The 20,939-nt window shown below is 45.0% G+C and overlaps 1 protein-coding gene across 2 annotated transcripts; it reads right to left on the bottom strand.

The window, feature by feature from the left end:
- Window positions 1–4,368: 4,368 nt before the first annotated feature.
- On the bottom strand, window positions 4,369–19,161 carry LOC106543104 (galectin-6-like). Of its 2 annotated transcripts, none has more exons than XM_087707756.1 (11): window positions 18,972–19,161; window positions 18,298–18,426; window positions 15,351–15,439; window positions 14,807–15,008; window positions 13,759–13,890; window positions 11,311–11,399; window positions 10,777–10,975; window positions 10,076–10,210; window positions 7,567–7,655; window positions 5,285–5,444; window positions 4,369–4,739 (listed from the first exon to the last, which is right to left on the bottom strand). In XM_087707756.1, the coding sequence occupies exons 1-11, from the start codon at window positions 19,032–19,034 to the stop codon at window positions 4,593–4,595; spliced, it is 1,434 nt and encodes a 477-aa protein (XP_087563882.1). In that variant the 5' UTR covers window positions 19,035–19,161; the 3' UTR covers window positions 4,369–4,592. The 2 variants fall into 2 exon arrangements, with proteins under 2 accessions (XP_087563882.1, XP_087563883.1); XM_087707757.1 differs by having other exon boundaries at window positions 4,601–4,739; window positions 7,560–7,655.
- Window positions 19,162–20,939: the final 1,778 nt, after the last annotated feature.

Raw genomic sequence — 20,939 nt, 5'->3', positions numbered from 1 at the left:
GTATCAGTAATAATTTAAATTGTTTAAAATTTGGGTAACAGTAAGAAGCTGAGTTCAATGTAGAGATATCTTAGACTGTGATTGTTCAAAAGTTATACCACGTATGGTCTTTGGGAAGTCGGGGGGAGGGAAGGGAGGTGGGGATTTAGGGGGAGGGGGGAGGGGGGAAATACAATATGTGTTAAATTCCATGATTGTATTTGTATACTGTGGCTTTTCAATGTTAGTGCGAAAATAGAACAAACCGAATATACTGGAAGGTAATAGATACCGAAGGAAAGAGTCGAGTGAAAGAAGAAGGAGGGTGGAGAGGGTGAGAGAGAGGAGGAGGAGAAGGGAGGGAGGGAATGGAGAGGGTGTGATAGGGTCAAGGTTAAAAGAAGGGGAGGGGAAGTAGGCGTAGAGGGGTGTGTGAGAAGGAAGAATGAAAGTTGGAGGGGGTTGAAAGAGGGTGTATGGCGGGTCAAGGTGGTATACTGGGTTTGTATTGTAGAGGGCATTTTCTATATTCAATATTATATGCCCTGATTAAGCACAGTGAATATGTGATTGTATAGAATGAAAACATAATAAAATATATATATAATAAAAAAAAAATAAAAAAAAATTAATGATATAAATAAAAAAAAAATAACAAGAAAAGGCTCTCCTCCGTGTAGTCGCCAGTCGGCATTGACTGGCGGATGGAATCCGGAGGAGGCCCAATCTGTGCGATCTTATCGGTCGAAGGGAGGTAATCAGCAGAAGGCGGTCTCTCAAGTAAAGGAGAGACCTTTACTCAGGTAAAACTCAATGGTAATCCTGCGTCCAGGGAAAAATTGACAAACACAAAATAAAAATTAACAGTTGGAATGGACCTCAGAGGTCTTCTAGCCCAACCCCCTGCTCAAGCAGGAAACCCTATATTATTTCCAACAATCTGTTCTTAAAAGCCTCCATTGTTGCAGCACCCACAACTTCCAAAAGTCAGTTGATCCCCTGATTGGTTGTCCCTATTTTCAGGAAATTTCTCCTTAGTTCTTCGTTGCTTCTATCTTTGTTCAGTTTCTGTCCGTTGTTTCTTACCTTGCTGTCTGGTCCGTTAGAAAATAAGTTGACCCTCTCTTCTTTATGGTAAACCCTGACTTTTAACCAAACACACCAAAAATGAAATTCCATTTACACTGAATTGAACCTATAATGAACCTTTGCAACCAAAATTAAGCCTTTAAGAACATGGACTGCTAATTCCTGTAGCCTTACAACTCTTGATTTCAATTTTTTTTTCATATTTTTGGCTCCTAAACCTGATAAATTTTGTATGTGAATGGTGATTCAATATGCTGATTCATTGTTAGGGAAAAAGGAGTCAAGGAGAGACACCTGCTGAAGAACGAGCTCACATTTGGGGGAAGAAGATGGAAAAGGGACCACTTTTTGCAGGAATTACTCTGACAAGTAGAAACCTGGCTGCATTTGCATTTTCAAGCCCCAGATCAATAATTCTGGCCTACAGAGGTGTTTGAATGGCTGGGCCTTTCTAAAAATAAAAACATTGTTTTTGTCTTAGAAACATTGTACACCACCGGTCATCTTGATTTTTCTCTCCTGCAGCAGATGCCATACAATCAGGGTATCCTGTGGGGATTGAACATGGACCTCCTGGGTGATGCTGGAAGGCCTCATTCTGAAGCAAAGCAAAAGTTACCAATCCCTTCAACTGGACATACCCAGGGACGTGCAGTCACTAGAGGCAGGGGAGGCGGGGCCTCACCAGTCTCCTGAGGGAAAGGAAGAATTTTAAATAATTTTTTAAAAATAATTAAAGCCAGGGTAGTTGCTACCAGATTCAAAGTCACAGTGGCTTGGTGTCTGCTCTCAGTGTTAACTATGAGAGGAGGCCAGAGAACTCGGGGCCTCTTTTGCCTAAGGAATTGTTCGCCTTTTAAAAGTTAAGGCGGAGTTAACAAGCGAACACTTTCATATGCAAAAGAGGCACTGATTCTCCTGCCTCCTGATCGGGGAGCAGCGAATCATGCCTTAGGAGCTTACGTTGAGCACGCTTACGTTGGGCGGACAAGAGGAGAGTTGAGAGAGTTTCCACAGCTGGAAAAGGTGGATCAGATGGAGGGAGGGGGGGGGTTCAAATTTATTGTAATTTAATTTGTAATTTGTAATTTAATAAAAAATTTAATTTTTTATTGTGAGGTTTGTGTGTGTTTTTTTTTTTCTTTCTTCACAGCGGTGGGGTCGGAGGAGGCAGGGCGGTGAGGCGGCGGAGCACGGAAGTGGCAGGGACGTTCTCGCCACTGTGTTTCAACAGGCCAGGCGTCTCGCATTTATTTCCGCCATAAACGCGAGACACCTGGCCTGTTGGACACAGTGGTGGTGGGGGGAGGAATTGGCTGGGTGGGCTGGCTGGCTGGGGAGGGGAGGCCCCTTTAAAGCCCAGCACCGAGCGGGGAGGAGGAGAGCGGTGAGTCCAGGCAGGGAGCAGGTCGGGCGGGCTGGCTGCAGGATTGTGACTGTCCGTATGAGGAGGTGGGGGGGGGGGGCAAGGCGGTGGAATGCGACGGCGGTGAGAAGCATCTCAGATGGAGCCAGGACACCCGGAAGACAAGCCGGCACTTAAAGGCATGCCAAAGTGCCGGCTTGACTTCCAGGTGTCCCGGCCCCATCTGAGATGCTTCTCGCCACCGTTGCGCTCCACCGCCTTGCCCCCGCCCTGCCTCCTCCGACAAACAATCCTGAGCGGGGACGAGGAGGAGGAGGAGAAGAAGAGTGGTGAGTCCAGGCTCGGTGCTGGGCTGGCTGCAGGCCGGGGCATCAGGATTGTTTGTCGGAGGAGGCGGGGGCAAGGCGGTGGAGCGCGATGGTGGCGAGAAGCATCTCAGATGGAGCCGGGACACCCAGGAAGCAGGTCGGGCGAGGGGTGGGTGGGCTGGCTGCAGGCCGAGGCAGCAGGATTGTTCATCGGAGGAGGCAGGGCGCAAGGCGGTGGAGTGCGACGGCAGCGAGAAGCAACGTCCCCGCCACTGTGTCCGACAGGCATCTCGCGTTTATGTCCGCCATAAATGCGAGACGCCTGTCGGACACAGTGCCGGGGACGTTGCTTCTCGCCGCTGCTGCGGTATTGCCTCACAAACGGTAACCGTCACCGCACGTCACTGGACATACCAGATATCTGGGATGGGTGCACATAACACATTTAACTGGCTACTGAATTTGTTAGGAATATAATCTAATGGTTGGGTTGGCAATATATAAAGCATGTAACAATACTATGCCTGTTTCTTTAAATCATACTGTAAAATGTGATTGGTTGCTGTTTTCCTCAATCAGCCATAAGAGGGAGCCAGAATGACTGTTAGCTCTCTGTTTGTTAGATGCTGGGCTGATCTGATCTGATCTGTTTTGGAAGCTGGCTGTTAGAAAGTGCCGTGAGGTATTGTAAATTTTGCAACTGCTAGCAAACTTTCAGTTCTGACCTGATTATGTGATACTGGACTATGTTATTTGGATTAAGTGCTTCTCTGAATGCACTCGCTCTTGCAACAGGGAGCTTACCTAACAGAATTCCCACATTTGGGGGCGCCTGGCAACTAGGAATGTCCAGCAGCCTTTTGTGGTGCTTCAATGTGGCAGTGCCCATCCACAATCACACTTACACCTAGACTCACACTCTCCCCAGCTTCGCCTATCTCAGCTTGGCACATTCCCTGTTCTTCAGAAGGGAATCTATGCCTTCCTCCTAGGTGTCTCCTAGTCCATCTGGGCTTCCCTCCAATTGGGACCCCCAGCAAAATTCCCCTGGGGCTTCAGGTCAGGGGAGGCCATGTGGTGTCAGCCTAGTAAGGCAGGCCAGGCAGGGATTCCAAAGTCTGCCTATTAATGCCACTTTCATGCGAAGGTCGCAGCCTCAGACCTTGGAAGCATGGCTAGGCTTCCCACATGTCTCTTCACCCTGGGCTGAGTCACTCTGTGGCCAGACTCAGGTCTCTTTCTCTGACATGACCTGTCTGGGCTCCCCTGGTTCCTTTGGCCCCTTTCAGGGGGGAACTGAGAGCTTGACAGGGCAGGACCTTTTGTGGATAGAAATGAAGCCCTAAAGAAGCCATGGGGGGACCCCCTCCTTCTCTGCCATTTGGTGTCTTTGCTGGGACCCCCATGCAATCTGAAGCATCTCTGGGGCAGGAAAGGGGTTCGAGATAGTTCTAAATGGGGGCACCCTGCCTGTGCAAGCGATGCCTTTCACTCACAGCCAGAACCTCCCTCCTCTGCCTTGTTTCTACCATCACCTGGCGTTCATCTGTTTATATGTGCAAAAGTAAAAGTGTTTGCTATCATCCACAAATCAAATTCAGAAGACAGAAAAGTAAGCCTGTTGCATTACTTGATCAAGATGCTTTATTGAAAAATGCTGCTTAATATTCTTCACTACACTTGAATTTCTGATTGATTGATTGTTTGATTGATTGACTGATTGACTGAATGAATGACTGGAGCTTGTAGACCACTTGACATCAGCAAGATTCTAAGTATATTGGCAGACTGAGAGAGAAAGAAGGGGATGGGTCTGTGATGTTACTGATCTGTTCCCCCTGCCCAATTGTTTAGTACTTGATGTAGGACAGAGTCACATCTCCATTGATCTCTAGAGTGTCAATGTCTTCTATAGGGAAATAACGATGGGTATAGTTGAAGAAGGGTTGACCATTGGCATAAACCTTGAACTTCTGGTTGTCACAGTGGATCAAGAGCTGGGAAGAGAGGAAGGATGTTAGTGTGGAAAATCAGTACATCTGGATTACCTTTTGTCCTCTGGTAAGGGGTCTGCAGTCCACACCATTCACAACTTGCATCAAACCCAAAAAGTACCACCAATACATAAGATATGGAGCTTCATTGTCACAACTGCCACATCATTTTCTCCTCCCCCCACCAAAGCCTCAAGGACAATAAAAGGACAATTTTCCAGGAGAGAGGTAAAAATGGGATTCTGAATGACCCAAAGATCCTTTTTCAGAAGGCAGATGGATTCTCTTCTCCTGTGCTAACTGGGAATTATGGGAGATGAAGCCTTACACCTCTGGAAGGCATCAGCTGGACCTTTTCTACACCCTCATTGCCTCCCTACTTTCTCATTGGCCAACCAGCCAAACTCTTTGCTGGAACCCAGGGATGTCTACATGAGACAGTTAAAACATGAGGGGCAGATATCATTTGTATCACTATGACTGACATATTAACTTTTTTGATTGCCTCCCTGCTGATGTCCCACCTTGCTTAATCAAAGCCAACTGACCTCAAAGTTCTTCCCAGGTTGGAAAGGGTTAAAGGGCAAGGCCCTTTCCTCGGCTCCCCACCTGCCATAGAGAAAACTGTTGCGGATCACGAATCTTTGTCCCAGGCATGGAGAAATCTGGAGAGCAATATCTTGGCCAGCCACCAAATCGATTCGAAAGCTTGGAAAGAGAGAACAAAACAGGTGTCTCAGATGAACCTTGGAATAAATAAATAAATTTTCTTGAGCATCCGGGAGGGGGAAAACGGCTTCCCCCAAGCTCTGGAGGCCCTGCAGAGGCCAGAAATGGGCTTGTTTCTGGAATTCTGGAACTTCTGGTAGGCCCATTTTTAGGTTTAGGTTTAGGTTTATTAGATTTATATGCCGCCCTTCTCCCAAGGACTCAGGGCGGCGTACAACACCAAAAGAAACACATAATACAAAAGTTAAAAAAAATTAAATAGAATATCCCAAACCCAATTAAAATTGACAATGACATTTTTTTTAAAAAAAATTAAAATTAACAGTGATCAATAATTTATTTTGTTTTCTTCAGGCCAGGCTGGCTTGCTGGAAAAGCCAACTTTTTAGGGCGTGTCGGAAGGACCAGAGGTCAGGGATTATACGAAGCTCCAGGGGCAGCTCATTCCAGAGGGAAGGCACTCCCACAGAGAAGGCTCTCCCCCTGGGGGTCGCTAGCCAACACTGTCTGGCCGACGGCACCCTGAGGAGGCCAACTCTGTGGGATCGCACTGGACGATGGGAGGCTACCGGTGGCAGTAGGTCGTCTCGCAGGTACCCTGGGCCTAAGCCATGGAGCGCTTTAAAGGTCATAATTAGTACCTTGAATCGCACCCGGAAAACAACCGGCAACAAGTGCAGGCTGCTTAAAAGGGGTGTAATATGGGAGCACCTAGATCCCCCATGATAACCCGTGCAGCCGCATTCTGGACCAGTTGAAGCTTCCGGGTGCTCTTCAAGGGCAGCCCCATGTAGAGAGCGTTACAGTAGTCCAGGCGAGAAAAGACGAGGGCATGAGTGACTGTGCACAGAGCATCCCAATCCAGGAAGGGGCGCAACTGATGTACCAGGTAACCTGGTAAAAGGCCCCCCTGGTCAGGGCCGTCAGGTGTTCTTCTAAACTAAGCCGCGTATCCAGGAGGACGCCCAGATTGCGGCCCTCTCTGAGGGGGCTAAAATTTCTCCCCCTTTCATCAAAGATGGAACAAGATGCACAAATCGGGATGACGGAAACCACAGCCACTCCATCTTGGAGGGATTGAGCTTGAGCCTGTTCCTCCCCATCCAGATCCGCACAGCCTCCAGGCATCAGGACATCACGTCGAGGGCATCGTTTGGGTGGTTTGGGGTAGAGATGAAAAGTTGGGTATCATTAGCATATTGATGATACCGTACCCCCAAACCACGGATGATCTCACCCAGTGGTTTCATATATATGTTGAACAGGAGGGGAGAGAGAACCAACCCCTAGGGCACCCCACAAGTGACACGCCTCGGGGTCGATCCCTGCCCTCCAGTCAACACAAACTGCGACTGATCTGACAGGTAGGAGGAGAACCACCATAAAACGGTGCCCCCCACTCCCAACCCCTCGAGTCGTCACAGTAGGATACCATGGTCGATGGTATCGAAAGCTGCTGAGTGGTCTAATACGACCAGGACAGAGGAGCAGCCCCTGTCCCGGGCCCGCCAGAGATCATCGAAGCAACTGAAGGCAGGACAAGAAGCAATGGGTGGAAACTAATCAAGGAGAGAAGCAACCTCGAACTAAGGAGGAATTTCTTAACCGTGAGGACAATTAACTAGTGAGGCAACTTGCCTTCAGAAGTTTGAATGCTCCAATACTGGAAGTTTTAAGAAGACATTGGACAACAATTTCTCTTAAATGTATAGGGTTTAACACCTGGTTTGGTGCTTGCGTGCTTCACAGTTTTAACAAAACGTACCTTCAACGTTGCTTCTGGGGAGTAACACAGCTTCCCCTTCCCCTTTCCCTCTGGGCTTTCCTTGTGAATGTGCACAAAAGATGGGAAAGTCATATAAAGGAGATAAACTATGAAAGGCCCTAAGACTGGCATTTTGCTGTGCCAAAGATAAACTGGAGCCCTGGTGTTTAACTTGTGAGCTGGGGGAACGTTTGGCTGAAATATGTGATGCCTGGGAGGCATTGGCAGGTTGGGACCTCTGGCCTGGACTGTAGAAAGGCAGAGATGCCCAATGGTTACAATTCCATTCCTCTGCCTGAATCTAGTAATGCATGGAAAAAAAAACAGACCCAAGACCTTTTAGCGTTCTTCGGAATAGATCCTCGCACTGTGATGTTCCTGTTCGCTCCCAAACCTCCAGGAATGTCTCCTGTGTAAGGCACCAGCTGAAATAAAGAATCCAGGTTACACTCAATGCCCCACCCTCTCAAGAGGCTGCTAGCTCACCAGACCCGGAAGTAAGCCAGCCCCACCCCTGGCCCTGTATACCCATCCCGTCCGGCCGGTATTTTGTCCTTTCTGTCTCCCCATTGCTCAGAAAAGCAACTTCAGAAAGGTCCTTTACTAGCAGGCAGGTTCTAGGATGCCTGCTGCCACCAAAGGACCCTCCCGGAGTTGCTTTTCTGAGCAACGGGGAGACAGAAGGGACAAAATACCGTCCATTTTCCCCGTGCTCAGAAAAGCAACTTTGAGAAGGTCCTTTGGTGGTGGCATGCATCCTAGAACCTGCCTGCTAGCAAAGGACCTTCTCGAAGTTGCTTTTCTGAGCACGGGGAAAACGGATGGTATTTTGTCCCTTCTGTCTCCCCATTGCTTAGAAAAGCAACTTTGGGAAGGTCCTTTGCTAGCAGGCAGGTTCTAGGATGCCTGCCACCACCAAAGGACCTTCCCGGAGTTGCTTTTCTGAGAATATAGCCCCCGCCGCTTCTGGATATCTATTGCAGTCGCGAGGAGCTGAGGAGAGCACGGAGAAGAGCGTGAAGGTTCTTTGCACTCTGGGAAGCTGTGAAAGCAGCAGGGAAAGGCATGCGGCTTGGTTTAGACTCCCTGGATGTCACAGCAGCAGCCTCAAGCACACCGATCTCAGCATTTTTCGCATCAGGGCATGCTGCAAGAGGGAGTGAGTGAAGACCTTTTCCGGATTTCTGGTTGTGGAAGTGCGGGCCTGTCACCCCTGTTCAGTAAAGCAAGTCCGTGGAAATCCTCTGCGCCAGCTGGAAAAGGTCATCATTCACTCCCTCTTGCAGCATGCCCCAATGTGAAAAATGCCGAGATTGGCGCACTTGGAGCTGCTGCTGCGACGTCCAGGGAGGCTAAACCAAGCCACTCGCCTCTCCCAGCTGCTTTTGTGACTTCCCAAAGCACTGAGAACCTTCTCTGCACTCTCCTCGGCTCCTCGCAACTGCAATAGACATCCAGAAAAGGCTTTGGGGGCTAATGGGGCTTGGGTTTCCAGGCTGTCGCTTTTTCTCCGCTGGTCCAGAGCCCATCCGGGAAGACAAGGAATGCGAGGGAGATCCCTTCCCCCACAGATGGGCTCTGGACCAGCGGAGCCTCCTCCTATTTTTTAACCAGGCGGCTATCAGAGAGAAAAGGGCAGTGCGTGCCCATGTGCTTGTGCAGCAGCTGAAGTTCGCCTGGTTAAAGATCTCCTAGTTAAAAAGTTTGCAGGTCTAAAAAGAAGATAACTGCCTGGTTAAAAAGAAGGATGAGACTCTGCTGGTCTGGAACCCATCCGCAGGGGGAGGGATCCCCCTCTTGTTACTCGTCTTCCTGGATGGGTTGGTAAGGGGATAGAAATGGTTTTTCTCCAGTCTCAGGTTTCAGCTTCCTGGCTTCAGTATCTCTTTCCAGTTTCTTTTGTTGAGCCTGCAATTAAGGTTCTTTTTTATGTCTTAGGAAAGATCACCTGGTTAAAAAGAAGAAAGAGACTCCACTGGTCCAGAGCCCATCTGCGGGTTGGGAGGGACGGAGAGACAGACAGACAGATAGACAGACAGACACAGACACACACACACACACACACACACACACACAGAGTGAGTGATTATGTGAGTGAGTGAGAGACAGACAGACAGACACACACACACACACATATACACACAGAGTGACAGAGAAAGAGGAAGGGAGGGGAGATAGATAGATAGATAAATAGATGATAGATAGATAGATAGATAGATAGATAGATAGATAGATAGATAGATAGATAGATAGAAAGGGAGGAAGAGAGACAGCGAGAGACACATACAGAGTGAGGGAGAGACAGACAGACAGACAGACACACAAACAGAGTGACAGATGGTGGAGGGAGGAGAGAGAGACAGCGAGAGACAGAGAGACAGAGAGACAGACACAGAGAGAGAATGACAGAGCTAGAGAGAGAAGGAGGGTGAGAGAGACAGATCCACACAGAGGGAGACAGACAGACAGACACACACAGAGAGAGAAAGAGAGAAAGAGAAAGGAAGAAAGAAAAGAAGAAAAAAGAAAAAAAGAAAAGAAAGTGGGTGAGAGAGAGATAAATGAAAGAAAGAAAGAAAAAAAGAAAGAAAGAAAGAAAGAAAGAAAGAAAGAAAGAAAGAAAGAAAGAACTTATGACCACAATTGAGCCCAAAGTTTTGGTTGCTAAGCAAGAGTGTTGTTAAGTGAGTTTCATCACATTTTCCAAGTTGACCATGCCCACCTTGTCACATGACTGCTGAGCCACTCCCACAAAACAGGCCACACCTACAGAATAGGTTCTAAAAACTTTTGAAACCCACCACTCATCAGGAGGTACCAACTTGTCAATATTGGTAATGCTTACCATGTTCTCCTTCGTTGATCCTTCTGTCACATTCAGAGATTGTAGCTCCACATCTCCCTTAATATTAATAACCTGCACATTTTGTGGTGGGATTCTGTGCATGTAGATGCAGAAGGGCTTCTTGTTCACCAGGATCTGTGAGAGCAAAAAGCCGAAGGGATCAAGTCTCAATTGGGATGATACAATTTCTTTGCAGGATATTTTTTTAATTCTTGCCATTAATATATCCCACACCAAAGCTGAGCAGATGGTCCAGAAAGGTGTCCAAAAAGTAAACATGTGTTCATGTCAAAAAGGGGGATGCCTTTATTTTGATACTCATTTTCCTCTTGGACCATAATGTTTTCCTTTCAAGAGCAGGGAGATGTCCTCATTTAGCGACTGTATGCATTTCGACAGTGTTAAAATAGTACATTTACAACCAATCCTGGCATTTAAAAGCTTCACAGGACTGTAAAGCAAAGAAAAGCTGAAGTCCAATCATAAACATAGGACTCATAAACCTCAACACTTAATGACTAAATCATTAGTCCCGATTGTTGCTAAATGAGGACAACTTGTGCATCACTTAAAATAATATATGTAAGAAGTTAGGAAAGTCAGTGTTAAAATGGTTCATTCCAGACAAACAGTGAATTCTTGGGGCAGAGGGAATGAGGGGCCACTTGCAGTCCCAAAGTAGCTTCTGTTCTTGTACCAACCTTGTATTTGGCCTCATTGACAATGAAGATGACCTCAAAATCCTCACCATTTTTGAAAGGGATCTCATGATGCTCTTCATGTCCCCACCTGCCAACCTGAAATGTGTTGAGCACAATTTTCTGCCAATTAAAGTAAACCTTGAACTGGAAGGCAATGTTGGCCCCATCATGTTGGCCACAGGCAAAGTTCACCTCAAATCTGGAAGAGACAGAGAGAAAAACAAGTGGAAAAATTAATTGGTAGGTGCAGGACGCTCAGAATAGAGTTCTGCCTCCTCCTTTTCCTTTGCCCTGAAGCTAGAATACATATGATGCTCTTTGTTGGTTTAGCCGAAGAATCAGGTTCCAAGCCCTCATGACTTAGTTGGAGTTTTAAGAAGCAGGATGTAGAACTATGCAAACAATTAAGAAGGGCTTTAATCTTGTCAGACAATTTGAGCTGTATAATTTACCTTTAGAACATAATGATCTTATCTCTATTATTTTGAGACAGGTAGATTTTGCCCTTCCTATGAGACTGCAAACGAATGTTACCTTTTTGGATGTCTGAGTACTGCACCTTGCACGTATACAGACATCCCAGGTCGGAGACCACCAGAGACAGGTTGATTATAAGGAAGTGCCTGGAAGACAGGAAATGATGAACTAAACCAATGACCTTACAGCAAAACACAACTTGGACTTTTCATCTGTCCAACCACAATCTGTGCCTTGTACCAGCTTTTCCATGTGGTTTCCAAGTCAAACAAAGACCTCCTGAGGGGGCCTCTGATAAGAATTAATCCTCCAACATGGCAGGGAAAGGAAGGCACAGAGGAAGCACCAGAAGTGCAGCCATGGAGAGGTTCTGCTTTAGCTCTTTCAGTTGCTCAGTGGATTGAGCAAGACTGGCTGGATGCCCAATCGCTCACTGCACTGGAGGAACCTCTAAAGAAAGAAGAAACATTATAAGTGCCAACTGAGTCAGGCTGGTGGGACCAAGAGAGTGTTTGTCTTTTCCTCTGCACTTCTGGAGCATCTGTGGGCAGATGGGATGGCCCCAGTAGATGCAAGCATTTTGCAACTTTTTAAATTTTCAACACATACCTACTCATGCACTAGGTATAGAGGGCAACACAATCACACCAAGACATAATCGCCAGTACCTGAATGCATTTGGGAGAATGCCAGTTATGTCCATGCCCCTGAATTTGTTTGGCAGATACACCAACGTTTCCTTGAAAAAATGCAAGCAATCAAGCCCATGGCCCCATTCCTTGCTCTTCCTGAGGAATCCATAGTTGAAATGTTAAACCAGCCTCTGTGGAGCCATCAGGGAAGATGGACATTCAACTATCTCCTTCTGGTCTTTACTTCTCAAGGGTGAGTGCGGAAGAATCCAGTAATGCTTCAGATGTTTTTTTTTATCAAGTGCCATCTGTCTCAGCAGCCCATTCAGATGTGAGTTGGAAGAGACCTTGGAGGTCTTCTAATCCAACCCCCCCGCTTAGACAGGAAACCCTATACCACTTCAAACAAATGGTTATCCAACATCTTATTAAAAACTTCCAGTGTTGGAGCATTCAATTGAATACAAAGTATTATGAAGGGATCGAAGAGTTGAAGAGTTTGGGGGATTCAGCCAGTTTGGATCAGTTCAGGTGAACTGGTAGCTCCGATGATCAACTGGGAGAAAACTGGTTCGCTCCGATGATCAGTTGGGCCCGCCCGCCTCCTGTGCTTTACTTAACTATATCCTCTCAGCTGACTCATGCAGTAGAGCAGATTGCCCTACCTCAGCTGTGTTACTCCCCAGAAGCAACATGGAAGGTAAGTTTTGTTAAAACTGCGAAGCACACAATCACCGAACCGGTTGTTAAACTACTTCTTGCAACCATTCTTCATATGTTTCGGCCTGCAGTTGTCTAATCATCTTTGTTGTTCTTCTCTGCACTCTTTCTAGAGTCTCAACATCTTTTTTACATCATGGCAACAAAACTGGATGCAGTATTCCAAGTGTGGCCTTATCAAGGCCTTATAAAGTGGTATTATCATTTCATATGATCTTGATTCTATCCCTCTGTTTATGCAGTCTAGAACTGTGTTGGCTTCTTTTGCAGCTGCTGCACACTGCTGGCTCGTATTTAAATGGTTGTCCACTAGGACTCCAAGATCTCTCTCACAGTTACTACTATTGAGAAAGATACCACATATAATATACCTGTGACAGAACTCTGACAGAAGTGACAGAACTGGGTGCAGGATCAAAGAAGGCTCAGACTATATTCCCCATGGAGCCACTCTCTCTTTCTGCATCCAGGTTTGTGATGTGTCTGAAGCCTACATCAGGACAACCAACAGAACTCCACTCTTAAGACACAATTGGGAATTATCACCTTTGTTGTGAAAAAATGTAGAAAGGTAATTTACACCAATGCAAAAATTCCACCATGGCCTTGGCCCAACTTTTTATCTAGGGGTTTCACAGAAGGTTACCATTCCATGTCTCAGAGTCTGGCTTTTCAGTGGAGAAAGCACATGTGACAGGCTTGTAATCTTCTGATTGAAGAGGCAGGTTGCCTTGTTCAGGCACAATTCCTGGTTCTGTGTGTTTGTTAACAAAGATGTACAGGTCTCTCCTAGGCTGTTCGGGGAGTTGAGGCCACATATCTTAAAACTGCCAGGCTGAGAAATTCTGATTTGTGGAATCTACAAGGGGGAAAGTAGGATGTCGGCCTGGGGTAAATTTACTCCCTGTTAAGTTGCTGGTCCTAGTGTTCATCCTAGGATGGTTATTTTTGCTAGAATGCAGAGTTGTAAGCCGTATCAATTGAGGATCTGGGAGGGGGAGGCCATTGTTAGGGGTCAAGAAAGATGTGCAAGAAGAGCAATTAGAGGTGAGAATGAGAGAATGGCAGTTTGGGGATTGAACAAATCCAGAATCAATTCCCAAAGAGAGATCAAGGATCAGGAGGTGCCGATTTGTCAATACTGATCACTTACCATGTTCTGCACTGTTGGTTCTGTCACATTCAGAGAGTTCAGCTCCAGATCTCCCCTCACATGGATGGCCTTCACGCTTTGTGGTGGAATTTTATGCTTGTAGGTACAGAAGGGCTTCTTGTTCACCAGGATCTGTCAGAGAGCAAACCCGAAGGGATCAAGTCTCAATTGGGATCATACATTTTGTTTGCAGGAAAAACCTGTTTATTTTTGCCAGGAAAACAACCCACCACAAAGCTAAGCAGAGGTCAAAATGTGTATATGAACAGAGGGAGAAGTCTTTATTTCAACAATACCTAATTTTCCCGCCTGGACCAAAATGTTTTCCCTTCAATTATAGGTTCTCCTCATTTAGTGACTGTTTTCAATTTGGGCAGTGATGAAATAATAACTTTGCAACAAATTTGTCAGAGTTTGTTGCAGAAATAAAAACCAGAAGCACACACACATAACTTATTCAGCAGGATTCATTAACTTCTCTTTATATATAATATAACATATGAGACATATATACAATACCAAGAGTGGTTCTTCAGTTTCAGATCAGAGCAGCAGACCAGTTTAGTTCTCAGCACAGACTTGCAGCTTTAGTACAAAACAGTTTGACTAAGCCATGCTCAGGCGCCTAGCTGTCTCAGCTCCCAAACAGCCCTCATTGGCTGACTTAGTTGCTATGCCTATGTATTGGCTGACCTTGTTACCATGTCTCTGCCAGTCATGAATTCTCTGACAAAATCCTGTCATTTCTAACCTTTACAGGACAGCAAAGCAAAGCAAAGAAAAAACTGAAGCGCAATCATAAACACAGGCACGTTTTCACTTAACGACTTCATCACTTAATGAGTAGGTTGCTGGTGCCAATGTTTGCTAAATGAGGATTACCTGTACATCACTTAAACCCATATGGAAGATATGAAATTGGGAAAATTGGTATTAAATACCTTTATGGTTCATTCCAGAGAAATGGTGAATTTGGGGGAGTGGGGGCGGGGCAGGGAAGGAATGAATATGCATCTGTTCCAAAGAAGCTTCTGTCACATGTACCAACCTGGTATCCAGCCTCAGTGACATTGAAGATGAGCTCAAAATGCTCGCCCTTTTGGAAGGGCATCTGATGACCCTCTTCATGTCCCCACCTGCCAGACCGAAACATGTTAAGTGCAACTTTATTCACATTAAAACGAGGGTTGAAATGGAGGGGAATGTCGACCCCATTATGCTGGCCACATGCAAAATCCACATTGAAGAAACTGGAAGAGAGAGAGGAAAAAAGAAGAGGAAAATTAAATGAAAGGTGCAGAATTCTGAGCACCATTCTGCTCCTCCCATTTTTTTCTTTGCCTTGAAGCTAGAATCTGTAGGTTCCTGTGTTTTTGGATTGAAGAGAAGAATCAAGTTCCTAGCCCTCATAGCTTAGTTGGAGTTACAAGAAGCAGGATGTGGATCTATTTGAAGAACCTAGAAAAGATTTAATCTTGGCATAGAATTTGAATTATATAAACCACCATTAACAACGTAATTGTCTTATTATTACTATTATTTTGAATAAGGTAGTATTGTGTCCTCTCTGTGAGCCTGCAAAGGAACTTTACCTCTTGCAGTCTTTGGGCACTGTGCCTTGTACATATACAAACATCCCAGGATGGAGTCCACCGGGGACAGGATGGTGGTAAGGGAGAGTCTGGAAGACAGAAAATGATGAACCAAACCAGTGACTTTACAAACACAATGTTGACTTTCAAACAGGACAACCACAATCTGTGCCTTTCCATTTGCCTTCTGTGTCAGACCAAGTAGGACATCTTATAAGCGTCCATTGGATGGCAGCAACTCTAACTCCAAGCCACATTTTGCATTTGTATGGATGGTATGAGTAGTTAAAAAGTGTGCTGGTGGGTGGGGAATCTTTGCCTACATAGACAGATTACTATCCTTTCATTGACTTCCCCCACAAATGTGTCCCATGGAGAGAGGGACTGCCATGAAGCAAGAAAAGAGAAAGTCAGCTCTGGAAGGTAGTCCATACAAGAATCACTCCCCAAAGTATTATCTTTTGTTTGTTTGTTTGTAAAATGTATTGGCTGCCCAACTTACTTAGGGTAACTTTGGGTGGCCTATAATCATAAAAGGTAAAAACTGTATAGGTTAAAAGGCATAAATAGGTTAATACCAAAAGCCAAACACTATGGCCCAATTAAAAATGGGAAGTGTAGGAGCAAGAGGGGGGAATCTCTTGTTAATTTATCAACCACCTCTATTGTGAAGCTCCCCCATTGGAGCTCCAAGCTAATTGGCAGAGCCAGGGTTTAGACTCCTTTAGAAGATCAGGGGGGTTGGAGCTGACCTTACTCCAGGGGACAGGATTTTCCAAAGGGCAGATGCAATGGCCAAGAAGGTCCTTCTCCTGGACCCCACCAGCAAAATACTTGAACCAATGGGGCTTGCAGCATGCCTCCACTGCCAGCATAGATGGGGCTGGTCAATTGCAGTGAGATGAGACAGTTTCTCAAGTAGCCTGGACATGTTCCATTAAGGGCTTTATAGGTGATTATCGACACTTTGAATTGCACCCAGAAGCAAATCAGCAGCCAGTGTAACTTGCAGAACAGTAGTTTTACATGGGTCATTCTTTGGGCCCCAAGAACTCCCTGTGCCACCACACTCTGGACCAGCTGTAGCCTCTGAATGCTCTTTGAAAGTAGTTTTAACTTTACCCCAAGGTTACATGAAAGTACATCCCTTCCCCCCCTTGCATTTGTAATCCAAAAAAACTAAGGGGGGGGGGTGTCCCTAATGATAAATCTGCCACCAGTGCCGGATTTTCCTATAGGCTAACTAGGCTTCAGCCTAGGGCCTCAAGATCAAGAGAGGCCTACATTCAAATTGTTAGCAAAATTAAAATTACACTATTCTAAAAACAGTGAACACTAAAACACTGAACCAAAAATAAGGAGAAATTCTACGCATATGACTAAAAAACAAACATAAAAATGTATTGGTTAAGATTGTTCCAGTGCCGTGGCAGTTGGGGAGCCCGCCCACGTTCCCGGCACTGGCGGTCAGGCGAGAGGCGCGGCCCCTCCCAGTAGTCACTCCGTCGACGTGGAGACCACCAGCGGCCAGGCAGGTGAGAACGAGGGGGCCGAGCCGGGCAGCTGAGCGCAGCAGGGGAGGCGGCTGGCCTCGCTGCCTTTGCCGCAGAGCAGAGCCGCCCTCTGTCAGGAGGCCAGCTATATATATTGATATATATTGATATATCACAGTAATGATGTATTTTATTGTCTCTCATGTAATTTACAAACTTAAAAATGGGAGGTGAAAGGGCCTCATATGTGGCATAGCCTAGGGCCTCTTTTCATCTAAATCCGGCCCTGTCTGCCACTCCCCCAATGCTTCTCCAGGCTCACTTGCCTCTTATCTGAGTGTTGCTTAATCTATGACTCTTCCTCCTGTCTCCTAAGGTCATGCACACATACCATTATGAAGAGCTATACTAAGGCAATGGTCAGATAAGAGGGGCCTGAACCCAATCCAAGAAAGTCTATGTGAAAAGCATCTCAGACAAGCCACATCTAGTCCATCAAAAATAAAGGAAGAAAGGAAGAAGCAGATTCAGAGAAATATTTAGGCTTCATTGTTTTATAAAAGAAGATAAAGTTAATATAAACTAATACAATAAATGTGAATAAGAGGAGAAAGTAATCATAGAAAAAGCTAAAAGTAACAGAAAAAAAACATAAAATAGAAAGGAAAGGAGAAAAAAAGGTATAGCTTCCATATTTTTTGACAGCAATTAAAAAAACTATTATAAATTTACCTCTTACTTTATGATTGCAACATTAGTCTCTTCTTGCTATGATTTACCCAACCACCAAAATCATAAATCATATTTTTTCCCTCTTTCATGCAAAAAATCCTTAGAGAGAGATTTGCAAGACACGGTTACTGGAGCAGTTACAATAAAATTAGTCCTGACTTACTGTATAGAACATTGGTTTCTAAGATCTGGTCTATCTTGTGGGGCTGATGTGTTGACATCATCCTTGGATTCCATCCATATCTTCCTACCAACTCTGGGGCAACCAAGGGAATTTTGTCTGATTCAAAGTCAATGTTCTCACCGCTTGCATTTTTCTGTGAATTTTTCCAAGAAATAACCATGCAAACGGCACTGAAACAAAGAGATGTCTAGCAAACATCTGAGACCTGCTTGGTTGGTCTGATCAACAGGAAATTAGCATCACAAATATTTCAATTGGGGCATCGGAACCAGGCCTGGGGTAAATTTATTTCCTGTTCAATTGCTGGTCCTATTGTCATCCTAGGATGGCTATTTTTGCTAGCATGCAGAGTTGTAAGCCATGACAATTGTGGACCCAGAGGGGCAGTCATTCTTAGGGGTCAAGAACAATTAAAGGAAAGAGCAATTAGAGGGGAGAAAGAAATAGAGGTAGTTTGAGGATTGAGCAAATCCAGAATCAATTCCCAAAGAGAGATCAAGGATTAGGAAGTGCCGATTTGTCAGTACTGGTCACTTGCCATGTTCATTGTTGGTTCTGTCACATTCAGAGAGTTCAGCTCCATATCTCCCTTCACGTAGATGGCCTTCACGCTTTGTGGTGGGATTCTATGCTTGTAGGTACAGAAGGGTGTCTTGTTCACCAGGATCTGTCAGAGAGCAAATCCGAAGGGATCAAGTCTCAATTGGGATCATACATTTTGTTTGCAGGAAAAACATGCCTATTTTTGCCAGGAAAAAAAACCCACCCAAAGCTGAGCAGAGGTCAAAATGTTTACATGTACAAAGGGAAAAGCCTTTATTTCAATAATGCTCAATTTTCCCCCTAGACCAAAATATATTTCCTTCACTTATATGTTGTCTTCATTTAGTGACTGTATTCAATTAAGACAGTGATGAAAAAGTAACTTTGCAACAAATCCTGGTATTGACAACCATTGTAGGACAGTAAAGCAGCGAAAAACTGAAGTTTGATTGTAAGCACAGTCATGTTTTCACATAACAACATCATCAATTAATGAGTAAGTTCCTGGTCCCAGTGGGTGCTAAACAAGGATGACTTGTACATTCCGTAAAAGTATCTGGAAGATATGAACTTAGGAAAGCTGCCATTAAATACTTTCATGCTTCATTCCAGGGGAATGAAGATGCACCTGCAGTCCCAAAGAAGCCTCTGTCACATGTACCAACCAACCTGGTATCCAGCCTCAGTGACATTGAAGATGAGCTCAAACGGCTCGCTCTTTTGGAAGGGCATCTGATGACCCTCTTCACGTCCCCACCTGCCAGACTGAAACGTGTTAAGCACAACTTTCTTCTGATTAAAACGAGGGTTGAAATGGAGGGGAATGTCGACCCCGTTATGCTGGCCACCTGCAAAATCCACATTGAATTTCACCCATGATCTGGAAGAGAGAGAGGAAAAAAGAAGAGGAAAATTAAATGAGAGGTGCAGCAGTCTCAGAGTAAAAGTCTGCTCCTGCATTTTTGCTTGAAGAGAAGAATCAAGTTCCTAGCCCTCATTGCTTAGTTCAAGTTGCAAGAAGCAGGGTGTGGAACTATCTGAAGAACCTAGAAAAGCTTTTATCTTGGCATAGACTTTTAATTCTATAAACGAGCCTGTAAAGATGAAGTGAGGAAAGCTAAGGCTCACAATGAAGAAAGGCTTGCCACAAAAGTAAAAATTCACCAAAAAAAACTTCTTCCAACATGTTCAAAACAAGTAAAGGGTTAAGGAAACAATTGGTCCATTGCTGGGAGAATTTGGCAAGAAGGTGACAAGCAACAGGGAGAAAGCAGAACTATTTAACTCATTTTTTGCATCTGTCTTTACACAAAGGGAGAAAACAGTCCAACCTATCAAAAACAGCACCACAAAAATCAGATTAGGAACACAAATTGAAATAGGGAAGAAAACAGTAAGTGAGCACCTGCCTACCCTATATGAGTTCAAATCACCAGGACCGAATGGATTATACCCTAGGATTCTGAAGGAACTGGCAGGTGAGATCTCAGAACCACTGAACTATATCTTTCAGAGATCCTGGAGCACCGGGGAACTACCAGAGGACTAGAAAAGAGCTGATGTGGTTCCCATCTTCAAAAAAGGAAAAAAAATAGATCCAGGAAACTAGGAGACCTATCAGGCTGACCGCAATACCAGGAAAGATTCTGGAAAAAATAATCAAGCAACGAATTAGCGAACACCTAGAAGCAAACAAAGTAATAACCAAAAGCCAACATGGGTTTGTCAAAAACAGATCATGCCAGACTAATCTTATTGCATTCTTTGATAATGTGACAAAATTAGAGGACCAGAGGAATGCCGTCGATATAGTTTACTTGGACTTCAGTAAAGCATTTGATAAGGTAGACCATAACCTACTATTAGATAAAGTAGAAGAATGTGGGTTAGACAGCATCACCACCAGATGGATTCGTAACTGGCTGACCAACCACACTCAATGTGTAGTCCTCAATGGAACTGCATTACATGGAGGGATGTATGCAGTGGAGTACCCTAAGGCTCTGTTTTAGGCCCAATACTCTTCAATATCTTCATCAATGATTTGGATGAGGGAATAAATGGAGAACTCATCAAATTTGCAGATGACACCAAGCTGGCAGGAATAGCCAACACTCCAGAAGATAGGCTCAAGAAACAGAAGGATCTTGACAAACTTGAACATTGGGCACTATCTAATAAAGTGAAATGCAATGGTGAAAAGAGTAAGGCTCTGCATTTAGGCAACAAAAATGAAATGCACAGGTACAGTATAGGTGGTACCTTGCTCAGCAGTAGTAGCTGTGAAAGGGATCTTGGAGTCCTAGTGGACAACCATTTAAATATGAGCCAGCAGTGTGCAGCAGCTGCCAGAAAAGCCAACACAGTTCTAGGCTGCATAAACAGAGGGATAGAATCAAGATCACATGAAGTGTTAATACTACTTTATAATGCCTTGATAAGACCACACTTGGGATACTGCATTCAGTCTGGTTGCCATGATGTAGAAAAGATGTGGAGACTCTGGAAAGAGTGCAGCGAAGAGCAACAAAGATGATTAGGGGACTGGAGACTAAAACATATGAAGAACAGTTGCAGCAACTGGGTATGTCTAGTTTAATAGAAAGAAGGACTAGGGGAGACATGATAGCAGTGTTC

This window comes from Thamnophis sirtalis, unplaced genomic scaffold, assembly GCF_051295495.1.
Source record: "Thamnophis sirtalis isolate CommonGarterSnake01/CBP01778 unplaced genomic scaffold, rThaSir2_p1.2 scaffold_3, whole genome shotgun sequence".
NCBI lineage: Eukaryota > Metazoa > Chordata > Lepidosauria > Squamata > Natricidae > Thamnophis > Thamnophis sirtalis.
Note: the sequence above shows the minus strand (reverse complement) of the source record. Positions and strands in the feature narration are given on the sequence as shown.

Bases quoted from the DNA above. Each gene is read 5' to 3' on its own strand.
- LOC106543104 (XM_087707756.1), bottom strand. From the start codon at position 19,034: ATGCCCTTCCAAAAGAGCGAGCCGTTTGAGCTCATCTTCAATGTCACT. The intron at 18,427-18,971 runs GTTGGTTGGTAC...GCTCTCTGACAG, and splicing joins TCACTGAGGCTGGATACCAG to ATCCTGGTGAACAAGACACC. The intron at 15,009-15,350 runs GTAAAGTTCCTT...TCTCTCTTCCAG, and splicing joins GTGCCCAAAGACTGCAAGAG to TTTCTTCAATGTGGATTTTG.